The 21,513-nt window shown below is 53.4% G+C and overlaps 1 protein-coding gene across 6 annotated transcripts in view; it reads left to right on the top strand.

The window, feature by feature from the left end:
• The window catches only part of PTPRU (protein tyrosine phosphatase receptor type U), a 78,686-nt gene extending 59,095 nt beyond the window's left edge, over positions 1-19,591 (top strand). For 3 of the 6 annotated variants that reach the window (XM_072827445.1, XM_072827446.1, XM_072827449.1), the window contains 13 exons: positions 228-304; positions 6,218-6,254; positions 6,891-6,988; positions 7,076-7,192; positions 7,974-8,128; positions 10,321-10,456; positions 11,143-11,292; positions 13,098-13,271; positions 14,136-14,276; positions 16,279-16,404; positions 16,543-16,700; positions 17,995-18,130; positions 18,372-19,591. In XM_072827445.1, the coding sequence (XP_072683546.1) occupies positions 228-304; positions 6,218-6,254; positions 6,891-6,988; positions 7,076-7,192; positions 7,974-8,128; positions 10,321-10,456; positions 11,143-11,292; positions 13,098-13,271; positions 14,136-14,276; positions 16,279-16,404; positions 16,543-16,700; positions 17,995-18,130; positions 18,372-18,434 (1,568 nt within the window). In that variant the 3' untranslated portion in view covers positions 18,435-19,591. Of the gene's footprint in view, positions 1-227; positions 305-1,953; positions 1,972-6,217; positions 6,255-6,890; positions 6,989-7,075; positions 7,193-7,973; positions 8,129-10,320; positions 10,457-11,142; positions 11,293-13,097; positions 13,272-14,135; positions 14,277-16,278; positions 16,405-16,542; positions 16,701-17,994; positions 18,131-18,371 lie in introns of all 6 variants that reach the window. The other 3 variants (XM_072827444.1, XM_072827448.1, XM_072827450.1) reach the window with 2 other exon arrangements.
• Positions 19,592-21,513: the final 1,922 nt, after the last annotated feature.

The following is a 21,513-nucleotide window of genomic DNA, read 5'->3' as shown; positions in this document are numbered from 1 at the left end:
ACATGACCTTGGGTCTCCTTGATGCCACAGCCTAGGTTTTAACCACTGGCCCGTCCTGCCCCCTCTGGTGCCGAGAGCCTCCTGGTGAGCCCTGAGCCTCTGGGTACCCTGGCTCTCCTGCCTGTGCCGTCCCTTTGGCCTCCTGGAAGCCTCCCCTCATTGCCCTAGCCCTGCGCTCCCTAGCTCAATCCCTGCCCACCCCATGGCCACCTGCTTTGTGTTTTCAGATGATCGGCACCGAGTGAAACTGCCCCCGATGATGGGAGGCCCCGATGCCGACTACATTAACGCCAACTACATAGACGTGAGTGCCTCGCCGTCATCTCTGCTGGCCTGGCCCTGCCTGCTCCAGGCGCACTGCCCAGGCAGGCCAGCATCCTGGCAGGGAATACCCTTCTGCAGTCAGTGCCAGAGAGCTTGGGGGAGGGTAGAGCAAAGCTATCAGGGAAACTTCCTGTGGGGTGGACAGGTGGGGGTTTCAGTGAAGCAGGAAGGAGAGGTAGTGGGCAGATAGCTAGGCCTGGAGTCCAAGAAGGAGCCCCTCTCAGGAAGGACCGAGAGGCTCAGAGGTAGGATTTGCATGACTCACACAGTAAGGCTGCAAGTAGGCAGGGGTGGATTGGGAAGGCCCCAGATGGCAGGCCGAAGAGATGGAACTTTTCCCTAGGGGTCCCAGGGAGTTGCTAAGAGTATTTTGACTGTGAGCTGAGTGGTACCTTAAGAACAACTCATGTTTATTGAGAATGTACTGTGTGCCAAGCACTGTGCTAAGCAATTTATATCAAAGATTTCATTTTATATAATCCCTGAAATCACGCTATGAGTTAGCATCGTGACCTCATTTTACAGGTGAGAAAACAGGCTCAGAGAGGTGGAGCTACTTGTCCAAGGTCACATAGCTTGTGAGTGGGCGAGAAGGAACTCAAATCTCAGCCTGTCTGTGTCTCCAAAGCCTCTGCTGCCAACCATGAGGCTCTCCTGCCATCGAATGCAGCAGCTAGGTCTGGATGGGCCAGAGGAAGGGGCTGGGGACGACAGGGCAGGCAGCCAGGAAGCCCAGGCTACTGAGTGATGAGGTGACGAATCTGCTCCCCAGGTGTGAATGAGGGTGAGATGGGACAGGGCCCAGGGACCCTGGTCAGACTGCCCCAGCCTGACAGCAAGTCAAGTTTGGGAGAGAATCTTTTATTCATTTACCAGATCTATTTTGAGCATCTACCATGTGCCAGGCATTGTCCTGGGCACTAGAGGTATGGCAGTGAACCAGATAGACACCATCCCTGCCTTCCTTGAACATATAGATTCTAATGGGGAAGGCATATGAATGTATATACAAATAAAATAATTTCAGATTAGTTGGGAAAGCACAGTCCAGGGAAGAGGAATGACTCTCCCAGTGTCACACAGCAACTTAGTGGTATGGCCAGGGTTACTCATGGTGGGCTGCATGGAGGTGGGGGCTTGAGCTGGCTTTGGGTGGCCAGAGAGGAAAGGGTGGGAGTAGGGAGCTACAGGAGCGAAGGAGGAGGAAGGTGTATACCTGGGAGGTGGGATAGTCAGGGACTCTGGAGACCTCTCCTCTCCCTCTTCTTCACCTCCTGGGGGGTGAAATTATGCTACCCCATATTTTCCAGGATTCCTTGCCTTCTTTCCCTACCTCCTGTGCTCTCCCTTGACTGGGGTATGGGCTGGGCCTAGCCTTTCGGACTTGGGTGACTTCGATGACAGGGGCCTCTTCTGGGTCTCCTCAGTGTCCCAGTTGGCTTCCCCCTGGGCCCCAGCAGGCTCATGCCTCTCCCCACTCTCTGGCCCAGCCCTGCCCCCGTCTCTGCTCTGCCTCCCCTACTCACATTGCGCATCCTGGCCACTCCTGTGCTCCGACCACCTCCATCTGCCTCTGGCCTAATATCTGTCTCTTTTGCTTTGTTCTGTTCCCTCACTGGAATCATTAAGATTCGGATAAACCGTGAAGTAAGTATCTCTCTCCCCGTCTCCTCCTCCTCCTCTCTTCTCACCAGCTGTATCTTAGACTCTCTCATGGTCTCTGGCTGTCTTTCTCTCTGTCTCTGTCCCCCTTTCCCCTCCACTCGTGCACCCAATGCCAACTGTCCATTTCAACAGCCTGGCCAAGGGCCACCCAGGGCTGCAGACTCAATGTGACACCTGTTGTAAACAAGTCCTTGCCATCCTCCACTGCCCTGAGATGGGGCATCAGTGATGGGGTGCTTCCACAGGCCCCACTGACCGGCTACCACCTCTGTCACCTCTGGCTCCCCAGCTCCCCTCACCCAGTGAGTCTCACCAGCCATACCTCCTGTATGGCGCTGGCAGGGGTCGGTGGGGGAAGCTGCTTTGGGTGCTCCCTCTCTGCTGCTTGGGGTCAGGGTCTTCAAGGAAGCAAGGACAGCCCCACCAGTCCCCTTAAAACTAATTTCTCTGGTGTTCGAATCCCTTTGTGATCAGTTTGCTTGAAACTCAACCCTAACTACTTTGCCCTCAATTTAGAGCTACTCTGAATGTTTTATTATGGGGGAGCACTTTAGGTATTCTATTTTTACTTTTATTTAGTATCCTTTTTTTAGAAAAAGATTTTGTTTATTTATTAGAGAGAGAACACAGAGAGAAAGAGCATGAGCTGGGGGAGGGGTAGAGGGAGAAGCAGACTCCCCATCAAGCAGGGGGCCTGACTTGGGGCCCGACCCCGGGATCACAACCTAAGCCAAAGGCAGATGCTTAATGAACTGAGCCACCCAGGCACCCCGGGTATTCTATTTTTAAAAATTGTGTCATCCCTGGGCCTTCTAGGAATATTTTAAAAAGTCCTATCATCTAGTGGTACTTCAGTTTGGTTTTTGATATATACATTCAACCTTTGAACAGCATGGGTTTGAACTGTACTGGTCCACTTTCTGTGGATTTTCTTTATAAATATAGTAAATATTATAAACATATTTCTTATTTCTTTTGATTTCCTAATACTTTCTTTTCTCTAGCTTACTTGGTTATGAGAATACAGTATATAATACCATGTAACACACAAAATATGTGTTACTTGAGTGTTCATGTTATTGGTAAGGCTATTAGTAGTTAAGTTTTGGGGGAGTCAAAAGTTATGTGTGGATTTTCAACTTCCCCAGGGGGGCAATGCCCCAAACCCCCCGTGTTGTTTAAGGGTGAACTGCATATATTTGATGCCTGATGGGATTGTTTGTTATTTTGTGGGCACCTTTCTATTTTACCTCCTCATATATAAAAAAAATTTTGTTTTTTAAAGATTGCAGAAATATAATTCATTATCACATTTTCAGACAGTACAGAAATATACACATCTCTGTAGATGTGAAGTGAAAGGTCCCCACAGTTACAGCTGTTGGAGATGACCAATTTTCCCAGATGTGTTCTCTGAAATCCCCCCTTATTTTGAGTGTGCTTTAACAGTTGGTAAAGTTCCCAAATTAGTTAAATTAACTAATTAATTAATAGATTTTATTTATTTATTCATGAGAGACATAGAGAGGCAGAGACACAGGCAGATGGAGAAGCAGGCTCCCTGTGGGGACCCCGGGATCACAACCTGAGCCAAAGGCAGATGTTCAGTCACTAAGCCACCTAGGTGCCCCAGGTTCCCAAATTTGAATGGAAAAATAGGCCCACAAAATGGGTGGATACACTCTGCCCTAGTGTTCCGATTAGGAGGTGACAAATACAGGTGCATTTCTTTATATCCTTGCAAGGCATAGTCCCACCCACTTGGTTCATTGTCAGACTCTTCAATGCCCACAGAAGGCGTGGCTTTAATCCATCTTCAAATGTCAGTTAACAAGAGTTTCATTGGCTAGGCACCTGGCCCTATGCCAACACATTAGGCTTGTCGTTTCATCTTTCCCATACTCCCAAGAGGTAGGGGCCAGCATTTGGCAGATGAGACAATGGAGCCTTAGGAATATTCAGTGACTTGCTCATGGCCACATGGAGCTGGGTCTCAAGCCCCGTGTGAACCCTCAGTCCTCATGCTAGACTCTGGTTCTCTCCCTGTGAGGAGCATCAGGAGGCCCTGGGGTTCTTGAGTGTGATGCAAGTGGTCAGTCCCCCATTGCTGCCCACGCAGGGGCTCCAGGCAGGTGTGGGTATGTGCCCTGGGAGAAGGTGCCCAGGACATGCCGGTGCCCATCTGTGCTCTCAGATGCTCTCAAGAGGGTATGTTCAAGGTGATGGATCTGCTTACCTTCCTTTAACACCTGATCATTTTATGCTTTCCATCATAGTGTTCTCTAATTGTGCAGGAATGCACATATGCACGAAGAAATTAATGCAGATATGGAGGGTTATCTGTTGAAAACTTGTTCAGCTGTGGACGGTACTTGCTGACTAGCCCTGGTGCTGACCCTGGGCTGGGCCACCGGAGGGACAGAGATGGATGAATCAGAAGAGACGGTCTCATGTGGGATTCTCAGGCCAGCTGACTTTAGGTGGAGTAGCTGGTTCCCAGCTTGACCAACGCTGGAGGTGGGAGGGCAGCCCCGGCAGTGCCTTTCCCAGGCCTTCCCCCATTTGCCGTGCAGCTCAGCTGAGGACCTGAGGCAGAGGCAGTGGCTGGGGAATTAGGCCAGACCGGGAGCAGCTCCACCAGTGAGGGCCCAGTGGCTCTGGGGATGCTCTTCACGACTGGTATACAGCAGAATCTGCAGTGTGTGTCCCACCCTGCAGCAGGGAGCAGGGGCTCCGAGAGGCTGAGAGTCTGGCTACTTGTGTGTTTTGAGGTCCACCTGGGAGCTGGTGGAAAGGCACAATCCTAGGCCCCACACCCGATCTTCTGCATCTGAATTTCCCTTTTAACAAGATCCCTAGGAGCTGCGGGTGTATGTTAAAGACTGAGGAAGGCCCTTTTAGTGGCCTGGGTCACTTAGTGGCTCTTTGCAGGGAACCCACGTCACCCTGACTCCCCAGGCTCAGATTCCTAACCCCTGGAGCAAACCACCCTCTGCCCTAGGAATTCTTGACATCCGTACTATTTGAATCTTCGGGGAAACTCTTTGAACTTGAAATAGTAGCCAGAATAAGAGGTACCATTGATGAAGTGCTGACTTTGTGCTGGCTGTGGTGCCAGAACACCCTTGACATGGTATGTTCCTTTGTTTACTCCTCACAACAGCCAGAGGAGGTAAATACTATGATCAGTCCCATTTTGTAGATGCGAAAATCGAGGCATAGAGAAATGAAGGAATTTGCTTGAGGGTACATGGCTAGCAAGAGGTTGAGCTGGGACCTGAACCCTGGCAGTCTGATTGCAGGGCTCCCTCCGGGGCCTGAGGTGCAGGGAGCTGGGTTGCAGGTGTGAACTTGCCATGAGCTATGCAACCTTGATTGTTCTCTCCTGTGTCAGTGCAGTAGCATGTTTTACCTCTCCCCTGGGGTTGCCTTGGTGCCCTAGGTGTCACATGTGGGCCGGACAGCAGGGTTGGCTGTGGCCCCGGGGTGGGTGTTGGGGCTGGCTGGTTCCTCTTCACAGCCTGAAGGCTCTGGGGATGGAGGGTGAAACAGATCTTGCCCTCTCTTTTGTGGGAGATCATGCAGGTAAAGTGCTTAGCACAGTATGTGATCATAATAGGGCCTCAAAAATTATTATTATTGATTTTAAAGATGTAAAAACCATTTTATCTGAGGGCTGTGAGTAACCCATGTGCTCATTTGCTTCCAACCTGAAGCCTTCATCTGGGTCCCTGGGTCCCCCAAGCTCTGGGTGACATATAATAGGGAATGGGCACTGCCCATCTGGTTGCCCCGAGTGGCCTAGGATGGCTGATGAGACCCAGCCTGGGTGGGGTCTGGGGACCCTCTGGTAACCTGGGCAGGGTCTCCGTGGACTTTATTTGTATCCAAACAGCCTATAAGCTGATTATAGATAATCTCCCCAGTTTATGGGTGGGGAGACCCTATAGGCTCATAAAGGAGTCATGTCTCTGTGGGGTCACACAACAAAGATGGGTTTCAACCCAAGACACTGGTGTCCCAGCTGCTTTTCTGTCCTTACTGGGGAGCTGGGAGGACAGGCTCCCTGTCCCCTCCACCCCTCAGGTTAGGGGGTTCTAGGGAAGAGGGCGGGCAGCTGGCTGTGGCTGTGTATGTGCTGCATCTGGGAGAGGAGGGCAGAGGAGGTAAGATCTGAGGGAGCGAGGGGCTGCTCCCTGGGGTCTCACTGCACCCTCTTCCGTTCCAGGGCTACCACAGATCAAACCACTTCATAGCCACTCAAGGTACCTGCCCCTCTAACCGTGTGTGCCCGCTTGCTGAATGCCATCTGCTGCCTTTCTGCCTTTCTCCTGACCTGCTTGACTCCCTGTCTGCCTCCCTGCTGTCTCTATGCCTGAGTCCCACTGTCTGGCTGGGTCTTCTGAAATCTGGCCACCAATCTCTGCCCCCTCTTTGTGTTTGCGTCTCCCCAATGTGCTCAGTGCATCTGTAGTTCCCTTGGCCATCTGTCTGTCTCTGAGGTGGTGCATGCAGAGGGGTAGGCAGGCTCACTCAGTCCTGAAAGTGTAGATCATGCGTCTTGGTCTGGGGGCTGCCTGGGTCCCTCTGGCTATCTTCCCCATCACCTCTACCCAGCCGTTCATTTGTGCATTCATCCGGGAGACTTGTGCCGTACACTGAGGACCTAGCCCTCAAGTTCTACCTGCTGGGTTTCACTTGGGATGACTGGGGTCTCGTGCCAGGCCCTCCCTCATACTGCCCCCCACCCCGGGCCCTCCAGGCATGAGCGGCACGCTAGGTGGGGTGGTGTGTGGGGTGTACATGAAGCCCTCACTGGGGCTCAGGAGCCTCCCGGCCTGGGGTGGTGGTGCTGGGTGGCAGGTGTGCTGGCCCTGGGACTAGCACCCTCTGCGCCCCAGGGCCGAAGCCCGAGATGGTCTACGACTTCTGGCGCATGGTGTGGCAGGAGCACTGTTCCAGCATTGTCATGATCACCAAGCTGGTGGAGGTGGGCAGGGTAAGCAGGGCTTTACCGTGAGGGGGTAAGGCGGGCCAAGGTGGGGCCCAGCAAAGAGCCCACCGAGCCTGCCTGTGGGGACTCCAGGTGAAATGCTCTCGGTACTGGCCGGAGGACTCGGAAATGTATGGGGACATCCAGATCACGCTGGTGAAGACGGAGACTCTAGCTGAGTATGTCGTGCGCACCTTCGCCCTGGAGCGGGTGAGTCTCCTGCCACCTGGTCCCTCCAGGGGTGCCTGAAGAGGCGGGGCAGAGGCCACCTCCCTGCTTCCCAGTGCGGAGCAGGAGGGGTGAGGAGGGCTCCGTTGTCCTCCCCAGCAAGGCAGCTGCTCTGTAACTGCAGGGGGCATGGTGGGAAGACGGGATGGGGACTACCTTTGCTGGGGACTCCAAGAGGACATCGAGATGTTGGAAATAACGGTAGCAGGCAAGGCTGGTCCGCTCTGCTGGGCATGGTGTGGAGCCCGTAGCACATGTTGGTTAAGCCCTGGAAAACTCTGGGATGAGGTGTTTCCATTAGTCCTGTTGTACAAATAAAGTGAGGTGGAGTGCTGCATCCCTCTCGGGGCCGCATGGCCAGTGACTGCCTGAGTCCTCCTGTCTGTGATCCCATTTATCCTCTTTAACAATCCTCAAAGGAGACACTTTCCCCCTGTAGGCTAAGACCAGAGAGTCAAAGTGATCTATCTCTTGGGTTGCACAGCAATGTGGAGGCAGAGGCAGGTGATTGGCAGACAGCTTAGGCGTCCGGCAGGCCCTGGTCCCACTCCTCTATAGTATTTGTCTTGTCTAACGTTGGCCAAGCAACTTCTTCTCTTTGGGCTTTGGTTTTCTTGCTGGTACAGTGAGTCATTAATACCCACTCATAAGTTTATCATTGGGATTAATTGATTGAGATCCTGCGGTGGGATACTCGCCACGGCTGCTTGGCACCCAGCAGGTGTCTAATGGATGCCAGCAGTGACTCTGACTGTCTCCCCAGAGAGGCTACTCTGCCCGGCACGAGGTCCGCCAGTTCCACTTCACAGCATGGCCAGAGCACGGCGTCCCCTACCATGCCACAGGGCTGCTGGCCTTTATCCGGCGTGTGAAGGCCTCTACCCCACCCGATGCTGGGCCTGTTGTCATCCACTGCAGGTGAGGTGCTGGGAATCCCAAGGAGAAGAGGACAAGGCGTGGGATTGGTTTGGGTTCATCCTGCTTAGAGCCAGAGGACAGGAGAGACGGATGCCCAAGGGCCCTTTGGCTCTGAGGCTGGCACCCTCATGTGCTGCCCAAGACCCATGGAGGCCCCGGGTCTAGAGGCTGAGGGAGGCACAGGAGATGGGTGGGTGTGGGGTGGGGTGGGGTGGGGTGGGGGAGGGCTTGGCGAGGCACCAGGCAGGTTGAGTTCCATTTGCTTCCATTCAGCGAGTGTGCATTGCACACCTGTGTGCTAGGTTTGGCCTGGGTGCTAGGAAGGACTTTGCCCTCTCTTCTCCAAATGCTGTGGGCTTTCCTCACTGCTTGGCCTTCACACCTGTGCAGCTCCTGACCATCACTCCTTTCTGTTCCAAGTCCTGCCTTGCTTGGCCCCTGTAACCCCAGTTGCTTTTCCTCTGCTCTGCTTTCTCTCTGGCTCCACATCTTTCTCTTGTTTCTGAGGTACCCTGTCCTGTTTCTGCCCCACTCTCCTCCTAGGAAGCTTAACCTCTGACCCTGTGGTTTCACTCATTGCCCTAAGCCCACAGGTCCTTGGTCTCTGTATCTTGTCCTGGCTCCTCTGCTTGGATTCCTCTCAGATTTCCAAATGCCACATAACAGAATCCCTCCCCTCCTCCCCCGCAGATCACTTCTCTTTGGTTTCCTTGGGCTTCTTGCAGATACTGTCTTTAAAATAAGATTTCGGGGCATCTAGGTGGCTCAGTCGGTTAAGCGTCTACCTTCAGCTCAGGTCATGATCTCAGGGTCCTGGGATTGAGCCCCATATCAGGCTCCCTGCTCAGCGGGGAGCCTGCTTCTACCTCTCCTGCCATTCCCCCTGCATGGGCTCACTGGGTCTCTCTCTGTCAAATAAATAAAATCTTAAAAAATAAGATTTCATTGAGGTATAATATACTTAAAGAAAAGTGTACACCTAGTAAGTATATATAATTTTATTGATTTTCATAGATTAAACATACCTGTGAAATAACCAGCACTGCTCAGATCAAGAAATAGAACATTAGCAGCATCCCAAAGCCCCCTTGAGCCCCCTTCCAGTCTGTACCCATCTCGGCGCTCCCAGAGCAATCTCTATCCTGACTTCTAAAGCATGAATTCATTTTGTGTGTTTTGAACTTTGTATAAATGGAATCATACAGTGTGTGCTCTTTGGTGTGTGACTTCTTCCTCTCAACTTTATGTTTATAAGATTCATCCATATTATATCATATTCTACTGGTTGAGTAAACCACAATGTGTTTATCCGGTCTGCTATTGATAGATTTTTGGGTTGTTTCCAGTGTTGAGCTATTATGAATAGTGTTGCTAAGAACGTTCTAGGGCATGTCTGGGGGCCAGTATATGGATGCATTTCTGGGGGAGGGTACATACGTAGGAGTGGAATTGCTGCCCGGCAAACATTCAGCTTTGGTAGATGCTGCCAAACAGTTTCCCAAACTGGTGGTACTAATTTCAGCCCCCAGTGGGGGTATGTGGGAGACTTGCTACTATGTGTTCTTGTCAATGCTTTGACACCACCATTTTCAAGCTTGAAATTCTGGTGTCGTTTTTGTTCTGTGTCTGCGCCTTGACTTTGCTCAACATGGTGCTGAGCACGAGCATCCCAGAAATGGGTCTGACCTGACCCAGCTCTGGCTGAGCTCCCAGCCGGGTCGCTGAGACAGCCACCTCAAGGATGACCACGATGCAGGAAGAGTGTTTAAGAGCCTGCCCAGATTCCTCTGGGAGCTCAAAAGAATGACATCTGCTGGGAGGGTTGGGGAGGCTCCACTGAGCATGTGAGCAAGTATGAGTGTGTGGGGCTTTGAAGGATTTGTGTGGATTTGAGGATATCCAGGAGGCAAGAACATTCTTGGATTAAGCTCTGAGCATCGCCTTTGTCCTCTGCCCAGCTCAGTGACTACCCTTTCCCTCCCCTCCTTTCCGAGGCCCATCACATTTTGCCACAGCTCCTGCCACAGACTTCTCCCCAGCTCCTCCTTGTCAGTGGGGTGGCATGTCTCTCTGTCCCCCAGCCTATGTCAGGTGTAGACATGGCCAGATACCCCAGGCTCCCTCTTCCCCTCCTCTTGGTCCTGGGCTCCCTTCCCGGGCTCTGATGGGGCACCTGGCTGCTCTCTCCCCAGTGCGGGCACAGGCCGTACAGGCTGCTACATTGTTCTGGATGTGATGCTAGACATGGCCGAGTGTGAGGGCGTTGTGGACATTTACAACTGTGTGAAGACCCTCTGCTCCCGGCGTGTCAACATGATCCAGACGGAGGTAGGGACACAGCCCTCCCTCCCTGCCTGCTCCAGGATTTGGGCCCCTTACGGAGGAACTCAAAGCTGGTGGAGTGTGTCAGAGGGGTGTCCTTAGAGCTGAGATCCAGGAGGTTGGCCTGCCAACCTCTGAGGGTCTTTGCAGAGTCAGCTCCACTGTGTTCAGTTGGGTGAGGTCAAACAGCATTGGGCCAAGGTCATAGGTTCTGCTGGTGAGGTCTACTGCAGTTTGTATCCTCATTAGATGTGTGACTCTGGGGGGCACCTGGGTGGCTCAGTGGCTGAGCATCTGCCTTTGGCTCAGGTCATGATCCCGGAGTCCCGGGATTGGGTCCCACAACATTGGGCTCCCTACAGGAAGCCTGTTTCTCCCTCTGCCTATGTCTCTGCCTCTTTCTATGTCTCTCTCATGAATAAATATATAAAATTAAAAAAAAAAAGATGTGTGACTCTGGGCTCTCCCCCCACCTTCAGAGCTTCTTACAGGGTATTATAGGGATGAAATATGAGGTAAGAGAACATATCTGTGAAGGTTGTTTCAAGTAGGGTTGGTCCAACCTGTAGTAACAGGTGGCTGGACTTCAGCACCCCTGCCTCAAGTTTGGCCTGATTCCTGCTGCCATCACCCCCAAATCTCTAGGTTTTAGTCCCCCTCCTAATTCCTTATATTCTCTCCTCCTGTTCCAGGAGCAGTACATCTTCATTCACGATGCAATCCTGGAGGCCTGCCTGTGCGGTGAGACCACCATCCCTGTCAGCGAGTTCAAGGCCACCTACAAGGAGATGATCCGCATTGATCCTCAGAGTAATTCCTCGCAGCTGCGGGAAGAGTTCCAGGTGGGGCAGGAGTGTGTATGTATAGCTGTGTGTGTGTGTGTGTGTGTGTGTGTGTGTGTTGTGTGTGTGTGTGTGTGTGTGTGTGTGGTGTGTGTGTGTGTATATCGGGAAGTCCTTAGTGTTATAGGAGTCACTGAGAGCCAAGACAGAGAAGAACAGAGTAGGGCTGCTGGGAAGGACTTGGAGATGGTGGAGGAGGTGGTCCCTCCAAGTGGTTGAGAACCCATGCTTTGAATTCAAGGAAGCCCCAGTTCAAGTCCTGGCTCAGTGAAGACCTGTGAGTAGCCTTGAGCACTCACATTACCTCCCCAGGCTTTGGTTTTCTTATCCAGGAAAGAAAGTCAATATTGCCCTCGTAGTGTTTGTATTCATCAGGATCCTTTTGGTCACAAGTGACAGAAATCCAGCTCAATGACTCTTATAACTGAAACTTCCGAGGGTGGCTGGATCCAGGGGCTTAAGTAATGACGCCAAGATACAGTCTCTGTTCATTTTTGGCTCTGCTTTCCTCTGTTTTTGGCCTCTTTCTCAGACTCATACCCTGGGCCCCAGCAGTGCCAGGCTCACGTCATCCCTACTGTTAGGAGACTGGAAAAAGGATTCCCTACAGCCCCAATAGAAGTCCTAGACCAGATTCTCCTGGGCTACCCGTGAGCCAGTCACTGGGGCCAGAGAGTAGGAACATATTGATTAGGGCCAGGCCTGGGTCCGAGGGTGGAGCCACTCTTAGCATGTCACATGACAGAGATGGAGGAAGTCTGGTTCTCCAGAGAAGTTCCAGAATAGTCAGTGGGCAGGCAGGGGGCCCAGATGTCCTCCTTTTTTTTTTTTTTTTTTTTTTTTTAAGATTTAATCTATTTATTCATGAAAGACACACAGAGAGAGAGGCAGAGACACAAACAGAGGGAGAAGCAGCCTCCATGAAGGGAGCCTGATATGGGGCTCAATCCCGGGACTCCAGGATCACGCCCTGGGCTGAAGGCAGGCGCCAAACCACTGAGCTACCCAGGGATCTCCCAGATGTCCTCTACACTCCAGGTTCCTGCCAGGGTTCAGCGGAATGGCACCTTTAGATATCTGCAAAGACTGGTATCACAGAAAATGCTGCCTGTGATTTGTGGAGCTCTGTTGGGGATCATGAGAGACTGAAGTTCCCTCTTAGGGATCCCCAAGGACAAGCAAAACAAGCTGAGACCCCATGGATCAGGCGGTAGGAAGCATGAGGTGGAGGAGATAACCTAGAGTCCCAGGTTGGCTGTGTGCCAGGTGCCCCAGACTTCATTCTGTTCTGACGGGGCTGACCACCTCCGCCAGGTCCCCAGACTCCACCTTTTGGAAGATGTGGGGCTTCAGGCCATGTCTCCCTGAAAGCCTCCAATGAGCTAGTAATGATCCTCACTGTGCCTTTCACATATGGAGCCTTGCATGTGCCAAGCTCAGTGCTCGGTCCTTGGCAGGATCTCACTCAATCCTCCCAACAGCCCCTCGAGGCAGGCATATTATTATCCCACCTGACAACTGATAAAATAGTGCTGAGACATACAGTCGCGTGTCTAAGGTTACACGGGGAGTGAGGAGCCAGACTGGGGTCTCCAGAGCTCTGTTCAGGGCCTACACCATCCAGAGATGGGGAATGGGGTCCCTGCCCTCTCCCCTTTCTCTCTGAACCTCAGTTCTCCATCCATAAAATGGGGTTAACAACCCAGCTCAGTCTCCTTCTTGGGGCTGTGAGGAGGCCCAGCCAACACTGGGCATCCATACCTCCCCCACCCTGCCGACCCCACTTCTCCTTCCACTCCTTGTAGACACTGAACTCGGTCACACCACCCCTGGATGTGGAGGAGTGCAGCATCGCCCTGCTGCCCCGGAACCGAGACAAGAACCGCAGCATGGACGTCCTGCCGCCCGACCGCTGCCTGCCCTTCCTTATCTCCACCGACGGGGACCCCAACAACTACATCAATGCAGCGCTGACTGACGTGAGGGCTTGGGGTGGGCTGGGCTCTGGGACTCCCTCAGGCAGCAGGCAGCAGGATTGGGGAGGCTCAGGAGCCAGGGGCAGCGCTGACGGTTCGGTCGGGACCAGGTTGGCATGAGGTTGGGACGGGGAGCAGAGTCAGTGCCTGTCACTGGTCTGGGACCCTGGGTTGGGGTCTCAGACCCTTCATCCATGGAATTGGAAGGGACTTAGGGATGTATTTATTCAAAAATATTTATTGAGCTCCTACAGTGTGCTGAGTGCAGGCCATACCCCCAAAACTCTGTTCTCCTGAGCCTGGTATGTGGGTAATGGGTTGGGACAGTCAGTAAACAAAGATACAGTGGCATGTCAGATGCTGGTAATTTCTACAAAAAGCACCCAGACAGAAGAAATATATACTGAGCTTTGGAGTGTGAATATGGCTGTTTTTGGTGAAGTGGTAAGGAGGTCTCTTTTTTGACATCTCTTTGAGGAGGTAACTGTTAAAGAGCCAAAAGGAAGGAGGGGGAGAATTGTGTAAACATTTGGAAATTTGTTCTAGGTGACAGGAATAGCAGGTGCTAAGGCCCTGAGGCAGAGAACAAGCTTGGGCAGCCTCTAACTATCATGCGCAAGTCTCCATCGCCACACATTTGGGAACCTTTAATATTTAGTTCCAGGGGCCATGGGCTTGGGTATCAGTGGCCTGGTGGGGCTGTGTACCTTGTCAATTCAGGCCTCAGTGAGCTAGCCAAGCTCTGAAGTGGATCCCTGGAGGCAGCCTGGCCCTGAGGGGAGAGCTGTCCAGCTCAGGGTGGGCAGAGGGGATGACAGCTGTGGCGGGGTGGTGGGCAAGCCCCACTAAGACCTGGTTTTCCTGCAGAGCTACACGCGGAGCGCAGCCTTCATCGTGACCTTACACCCACTGCAGAGCACCACGCCTGACTTCTGGCGGCTAGTCTACGACTACGGGTGCACCTCCATTGTCATGCTCAACCAGCTGCACCAGTCCAACACTGCCTGGGTGAGGACTCCGCTGCCCAGGGCCTGGTGGGCTCAAGGGCATGTCCCAAAAGCCCAGGGTTGGATCCCAGTTGTGCCACCTATTTATTGAGTGACTTTGGATGGTCCCATTCCCTCCCAGAGCCTTGGTTTTCTCATCTGTAGAAGGAAGCTGTCAGATTGGAGGGAAATAGCTGCTTTCTATTGAGCGCCTGCTGTATGCCCAGGACTCTGCTTTGCACTTATGGGCTTTGGGTGAAAAGATTGAGACCTACATATCTGGGAAGTGGCAAGACTATGCCCCTCCCCTAGGTTGCCTTCTTCCAGAGCCCGGGGACTCACTCACTGCCTGCTGTGGGGGTCATTGAGGCTGAGCAAAATTCCAGCCTACTTACTTTTTGACTGATCTTGGGTAAGTTCATTTGCCTCTTTGAGCCTCAGTTTTTTTCCTGCCCAGCACATAGTAGCTGCTAAGTGCATGGCAGGAATGAAGATAATGAAGTTGCTGTTGAGGTTGCTCCGTGGCCTCTGCTTGAGGGCTGCCTCAGTTTCCTTTTGGGGCTCCCAAAGCTGGCGCTCCCAGGAAGTGCAGATTTTCAGCCTTCCAGTCCCACGTGGCCATATCCCTTAGATCTCTGGGCCTCCCTTCAATTCCCTGTCTTAGGCAGCCAGGAAGAGTTGCTGTAAAATGAGCCTGACAGTCTCTTAGAGGCTGAGAAGACTTGCTAACTGGGCTCTTTATGAGTCAGGCACATGGTATAAATGACAGGACTGCCGGCTAATGGGCTCTTGCCCTGGGCAGGGATCTGTGGGGCATCCGTGTGGGAAGAACTGGCCCTTGCTAAAGTGGAGGGGAAGGACCTAGAGGGAGGCTCATACAGATGTCATTCAGTGGTCCCCATTTGCTCCTTCATTCAGCTACCTTTCTTCACTGGCCACTCCCTGCCAGGTGCTGCAGTAGGCAGTGGGGAGACAGAAGAAGAAACACACCACCCCTCTCAGATCTCCTGGTCCAAGGGGAAGTAGGGTGCAAAAACCGATAGTGATGGCACAGAGGGAAGGGGCTATCATGGAGCTGGCACTGGGATGCAGAGAGGCCTGGGGATAGTGTATCAGGGAAGGCTTCTGGAGGAGGTAATATTTGAGCTGAGATGTGTAGGGAGGGTAGAGTTAACTAGGTGAAGATAGGGGGGATGAATGATCCATGGAGAGGAAGCAGCATGTGCAAAGGCCCGAACACGAAGAATTGCCAGGACCCTAGGCAAAAAGAAGGTAGTGTCCTCTTTGTGGGCATGGTCAGAGAGGGAAGAGGGTGGAGCATGGAATCATCTGGGGGAGCTTGGGGACTATTTCACAAATGGAGAAACGGAGGGCCCAGAGGAAGGAAGAACCTTGCCTGGACTCCAGGCAGAGCTGAGACTGGAAGCTGAGGCTGTGGACCTACTGGCCTGGAGGATGTGCATCCGTATGTGTGTGGGGTACCTCCTTCATCCCTCTACCATCTCCAGTCTGGCTCAGAGGGGAGGGTGCATGTGGGACCCTGACTCCATGGTGGGGTCCTAAGGCAGGAGTAGGGGTTCTGAGCTGTGCTACAGCATCGGGGACACCCCACCTCTGTGAGCTGATGTTGGAGAGCAAGGCAGTGAGAAGAAGGCTGGGGGTGGGGGTGATGGGGTGAGTGGGGTGATCCGAGGGTTATCCCTGGAAGAAGGCAGCCTCATGCAGGTGTGTGCATACGTGAATGCATGTTTAGTGTAGCTATGGAGCCGCACAGCCAGGATTGTCAGTGTACCTGTGAAGGTTTGTCTCTGCTGACCTGAGCAGGTCAGTGCAGAATGCGTTGGGGCAGGTGAGCTCTGCATTCTCATGGGGGAGTGGCGGGACTGGACAGGGGACTCTGCAGGTGGTTTAGGAGTGATTGGGTCAGGCTGTGTGGGAGCTCAGGGCCAGTGTGGGGTGGGTAGGAGCAGCAGCTTCCCTGGCCTGGCTCTGCTCAGCTCTCCCCTCTCTATCTATACTCCTAGCCGTGCCTGCAGTACTGGCCAGAGCCTGGCCGGCAGCAGTATGGCCTCATGGAGGTGGAGTTCGTGTCGGGCTCGGTGGATGAAGACTTGGTGGCCCGTGTCTTCCGGGTGCAGAATGTCTCTCGGGTGAGCAATCTGGGCGCCCTGTGCTGAGAACCTAGGTGGTGGCTGGGGTATCAGCCTCATTAGACCCTCTTGAGGTCAGCATGGGGCCCAGTAACCCCGGGACTCACATCCTCCCTTGCTGGCTGCCTGTGCCCTCAGCTGCAGGAGGGGCACCTGCTGGTGAGGCACTTCCAGTTCCTGCGCTGGTCTGCGTACCGGGACACGCCTGACTCCAAGAAAGCCTTCCTGCACCTGCTGGCCGAGGTGGACCGGTGGCAGGCGGAGAGTGGGGATGGGCGGACCATTGTGCACTGCCTGTGAGTGCGGGCCAGTGGCGGGGTGGGAGGGCGGGGGCTGGGGGCAGAGGCCGGGTCTGAGAGAGGGCTGCCAGGTGGGCCCTGAACACCACCCCTTGGGGCCTCTAGATGGCTGTGGCCTGGACGCTGCGCAGCCAAGCAGGGATGGCCCCGTCTTCCCTGGAGGAATCCGGTCAGCTTCCAGGGTGTAGACTCAACCCTGAACAACTGCCCAGCACCCTCTGTGTGCTGTTTGACTTTGCCAATTGAATTAGAGTCCTGTCAGAATTGTTTACTGCATGAGACAGTAGCATACTTGAAGCCAAAAGAATTCCAGTCTTTGTTCATGCATGCATGCATGCAGCCTTGTTCATTCATTCCTTCACTTGCCCCATTCATAAATTCATGTGTTCACTCCTGTCGGGGTGCAGTTGCTCCTTTGACCCCCACTTTCTCATGCTCTCAGCGCTTACCGACCTTTCCAGTGCCAGCCAGGCATACCGGGTACAGGGATAGGGAGCTGAGTCTGGCGGGGCCTGGCCCTCCAGGGGCCTTTGGTCCTAGTGGGAGAGACCCCTCAAAATGGGGGCTGGGGGCCTAGGCCATCCCCCCTCTCCCAAGGGGAACCCCACACCCTGATGTCACAGGGAACAGAAGAGGGAGAGGAGACGGGATAGGAAGTGTCTCTGTATGTTTGGCTGCCGGTTTGCCTCGGAGTGTGAGTGTGTGCGTGAATTTTCACCACGTGTCTGTGTTGCTGGGGGTGACTGGTGTTTGGGGTATTCATTTTCCATCCTGCTCTCTGGGGTTTGCTTGCTGCTCTGCTGCCCTCCTTCGTCTGTGTCTTTGTCTCAGTGGCATTCTCTCGGAGTGTATCTAGCCTCCTTTCCCTCAGAACCTGCTGTCTTCCTCCTAGAGGCTGGCTCCCTAGCTGCCCCCAGGCTTCCGAGGCCAGTCCTAGTGACTGAGCTCCCAGACCCCACCCTACTGGGTTCCCTTGGCCCCTCCCGTCCCTTCTGGGCTCCCTGACCCCACCCTCCTGGGTTCCCTAGGCCCCGCCCCTCCCATCTGGGGCTCCCTGCCCTTCCCTCCTGGGTTCCCAACCCCTCCCCTCACCTCTGTGCTCCCAGATCTCTCTCTCCTAGGTTTCCTAAGCCCCGCCCCTCCTGTCTGGGGTTCCCTGGCTCTGCTCCTCACCTCTGGGCTGCTTGTCCCTGACCCTCCTCCCTCTTGCTTCCCTGGTCACTTTTGATGTTCCAGCCCCAGGCCAACCCCTCCTGAGCCCCACCACAAGCTTTCTGTGTGTCTCATTTAGAAATGGGGGCGGCCGCAGTGGTACCTTCTGCGCCTGTGCCACAGTCCTGGAGATGATCCGCTGCCACAACCTGGTGGACGTTTTCTTTGCTGCCAAAACACTTAGGAACTACAAGCCCAATATGGTGGAAACCCTGGTGAGAGACCATGTCCCCTTCCCAACCACTTCCAGCTTCCCAGGCCAGACCCAGCCAGTCCCTTGGCACCGCTGTCCTCCACCTGGCTCCCCCTTTTTGGGCTTTGGGCTCTGATCTAATGGTGCCAACACAGTTATACCCATTTGACCAGGGCTCCTACTTGCCCTCTGGGCCCCCATTATCCCTTTCCGTGATACCAGAGAGGGACCAGGCTCATGATTCCTTCTCTCCCTCTCCCCAGGATCAGTACCACTTTTGCTATGATGTGGCCCTGGAGTACCTGGAGGGACTGGAGTCAAGATAGCGGGGCCCCTGGCCTGGGGCCCACATTGTGCACTCAGGGCCAGGCTCAGCACTGAGGACGAAGACCTGTGCCCCTAACTCTGCTCCACTACAGCTCCCGCGGGGAAAGCACTAGGGTGGGCACTGTGCCACCTTGGTGCTCCCTTCCACTGTGGGCAGGGCCTCTCACCATGTCGGATGGGCAGGCTGTGGGCCAAGGAGGAGCTTAGCAAGACTGCAGCGTAGCCCACCTCCACAGGGTCCTACAGGCCTGTGCTGTGAGTCTGGCACTGCCTGGTAGAGTGACAGGGGCTCAGAACTGACAACTCGAGAGGACCCAGGCTCAAGCTCCTTGACTCCAGGCTCAAGCCCCAGACTCTGTCCCAGCCCTTGGCAGAGATGAGCGAGACCCTGCAGAGCCTGTGGCTGGCCAAGGTTTCCACCTGGCAGTGTGGCTTCCTCTTGACATGGATAGAGGGTGCACTGGGGCTTGGCATCTGGAATCCCACCTGGCCTGGCCCCTGAGGGTCCTGGGGAGACTGGGCACATCAGACTCGTCCTCCCCAGATGGGACTCTAGCCCCCTCCACCACCCTGCTGCCCCCTCATCAGCCCTGGGGATATTTTGCTCATGATGCCTCCCACTATGACTTCCTTGATGTGTGCTCTGAGCTTCCGTGAACTGGGATCTGCCCATCCCTGCCCTATTCTCTGTGGGGCCCTATCCCTGCCTGACCCAATGTCTTCAGAATGAAGGCACCTCAGCCCTTCTTCCTGTAACTTTCAGGCCTCACTGGTGGGTCCTGCTCAGCCTAGGCCAGTGACAATCTGCAAGGTTGAACAACAGCCCTTGGGGTTGAGGTTCCTGTGGCTCTGGGTCAGGCTGCCCCCTGAGGACGAGGCACTGCTAGATCAGGGGTGCTTCCAACTTCTACAGTTCAGTGGAAGAACATGTATTTTGGGTTGGAGGAGCAATTCCTTTTTGTTAATTTCATTATTTTTTGATGGGTGGGTGGGAAAATCTCTTTAAAATGGGGCAGGCCACACCCCCATTCCGTGCCTCAATTTCCCCATCTGTAAACTGTAGATATGACTACTGACCTACCTCGCAGGGGCTGTGGGGAGGCATAAGCTGATGTTTGTAAAGCGCTTTGTAAATAAACGTGCTCTCTGAATGCCACAGAGCAGCCTTGTGTGTGTCTGACCAGCCTGAGTGGGGCCTGCTCACCAGCTCCCAGCCCCCTAGTGCTTTGGGAGGGCTCTGGGCTGGGAGGCAGAGGCCCTGGGTCTGGTCAGGCCTTGGTTTTTCCATTCACAAAATGGTGGGGATGTGGACCAGAGCATGGGTCAGGGGACTTTGACCTGTAGGGACAGGTTCCAGAGAACTCTGTCTATTGCTGCCTCTACCCAGGCCTCTGAAGCAGCTCCTCAGTCAGTGGGCTTCATCCTGAGACCCCTGAGGGGCACAGAGCTGCCTCTCACCCATGGGGGCCTGGATCTGGGTTGAGCTCTTTTGGGGACAGCATGGGAGGCTCAGGCTTTGGTATCAGGTCGATGAGCCTCCCCAGCTGTGAAACCCTGGGTAAGTCAGCTCCCTCTCTGGGCCTTGGTTCCCATCTGTAAAATGGGGATGACCCTGATAGGATCAGAAGAGGTCATGACTAAGTGCCTTGTATGGCACCAGGCATAAGGAAAGGGTTCCATTTCTAAACATACAACAGAGACAGACACATCCAGTCTCTATGATGGTCATTCCAGCCATTCCCAGCCTCAGGCTTCTACTAGGAATGGAGTGGAGGAGGAGTGGGCTAGCTGGTAGGGATCCCAGTCACTCCTGGCTCAGTCATAAACTTGTGTCATCTTGGGCAGGACAAGTTGTGTTTCTGAGACTCAGTTTCTTCATATGGAAACTGGCTTCTTGATATATTGATTCTATTCTCACACTGACGGACCCTGTGCCTCAGCTTTTCCATGGTCAGAGAATACAATCTATTCCAATGACTTTAGGATCTAACATCTTTTAATCTGAATTAAGAATTTATTATGACCCCACTTAGCTAGGATACATGACCCCCACCCCCCAACCACACACACACACACTCTCTCTCTCTCAGTCTGAACTGACTGCTAAACCTTACCTGATGGATCACAAGTATATGTCAGACATAGCCAAACAATAGAATGTGAGTTGCTTTGACCAGTAGAAGATGACAGAAGTGATGTCGAGTGAGTTCTGGACCTTAAGCCTCAAGGGGCATTGCAGCTTTTGCTTTTGCCCTCTTGGAACTCTTCCATGTAAGGAAGTCTATTAGCCTACCAGAAGATTTGGGGACATATGGAAGAACCAAAAGAACACATCCCATGGATGCCCCAGTACCAACTACCAGACCTGCAAATGGAGCCATCTTGGGCTTTCCAGCCTTGGCGACCTCTCAGGTGAGTATAGCTGCGTGATTAAGCTTAGCAGAAACTGCCCAACCAATCCCGGACCTGGAAAAGATAATAAATTGTTCTTTCTTTTAGGCCAAAGTTTTAGGATTGTTCGTTATGCAGCAAATCTAACTGTTACATATATGTTCTGGGCCGTGTGGATGCAGCTTTACTCTTTGCCCCATTGAGTACTGATCTCCTAAAGGGTGGGAAGTGTTTCTGCATTCATCCTGTTTTATGCATTGCTCAGCAAAGGGCTGGTCTTGTAGCTGGTGCTCTAGAAGTGTTGGCATGAGAGAGGGAAGGAAGGAGAGAGTATAAGTCTGTCTGACCATTGGCATTTCATGGCTTTTCAGAGGAACTGGGAAGGCAGGCTGTGTATTAGGAGAAAGGCCAGCTCGGGAATAAGCCAAGGTCCCACCCCTCACTCTACATATCCATCAGCTGGTGACCTTGCACCCATTCAGAACCACCCTAGGCTCAGTTTCCTAATCTAGACAACACAACAATCCCTACTTGCAGAAAGTCTAGAGTTCAAATGTTTAAAGAATTAGCATAGTCCGGTGGTGACCCGACCGGCCCTCAGTAAATGCCATCACATGATCCCAAAGTCCCTGGCTGGTAAACATGGTCCGCACCACCTTCCGTTCAGCATCCTTACCTCCTACTTAA

Source organism: Canis lupus, chromosome 5 (assembly GCF_048164855.1).
Source record: "Canis lupus baileyi chromosome 5, mCanLup2.hap1, whole genome shotgun sequence".
Lineage (NCBI taxonomy): Eukaryota > Metazoa > Chordata > Mammalia > Carnivora > Canidae > Canis > Canis lupus.
The sequence above is the reverse complement of the archived record's forward strand: the minus strand, read 5'-3'. Positions and strand labels throughout refer to the sequence as shown.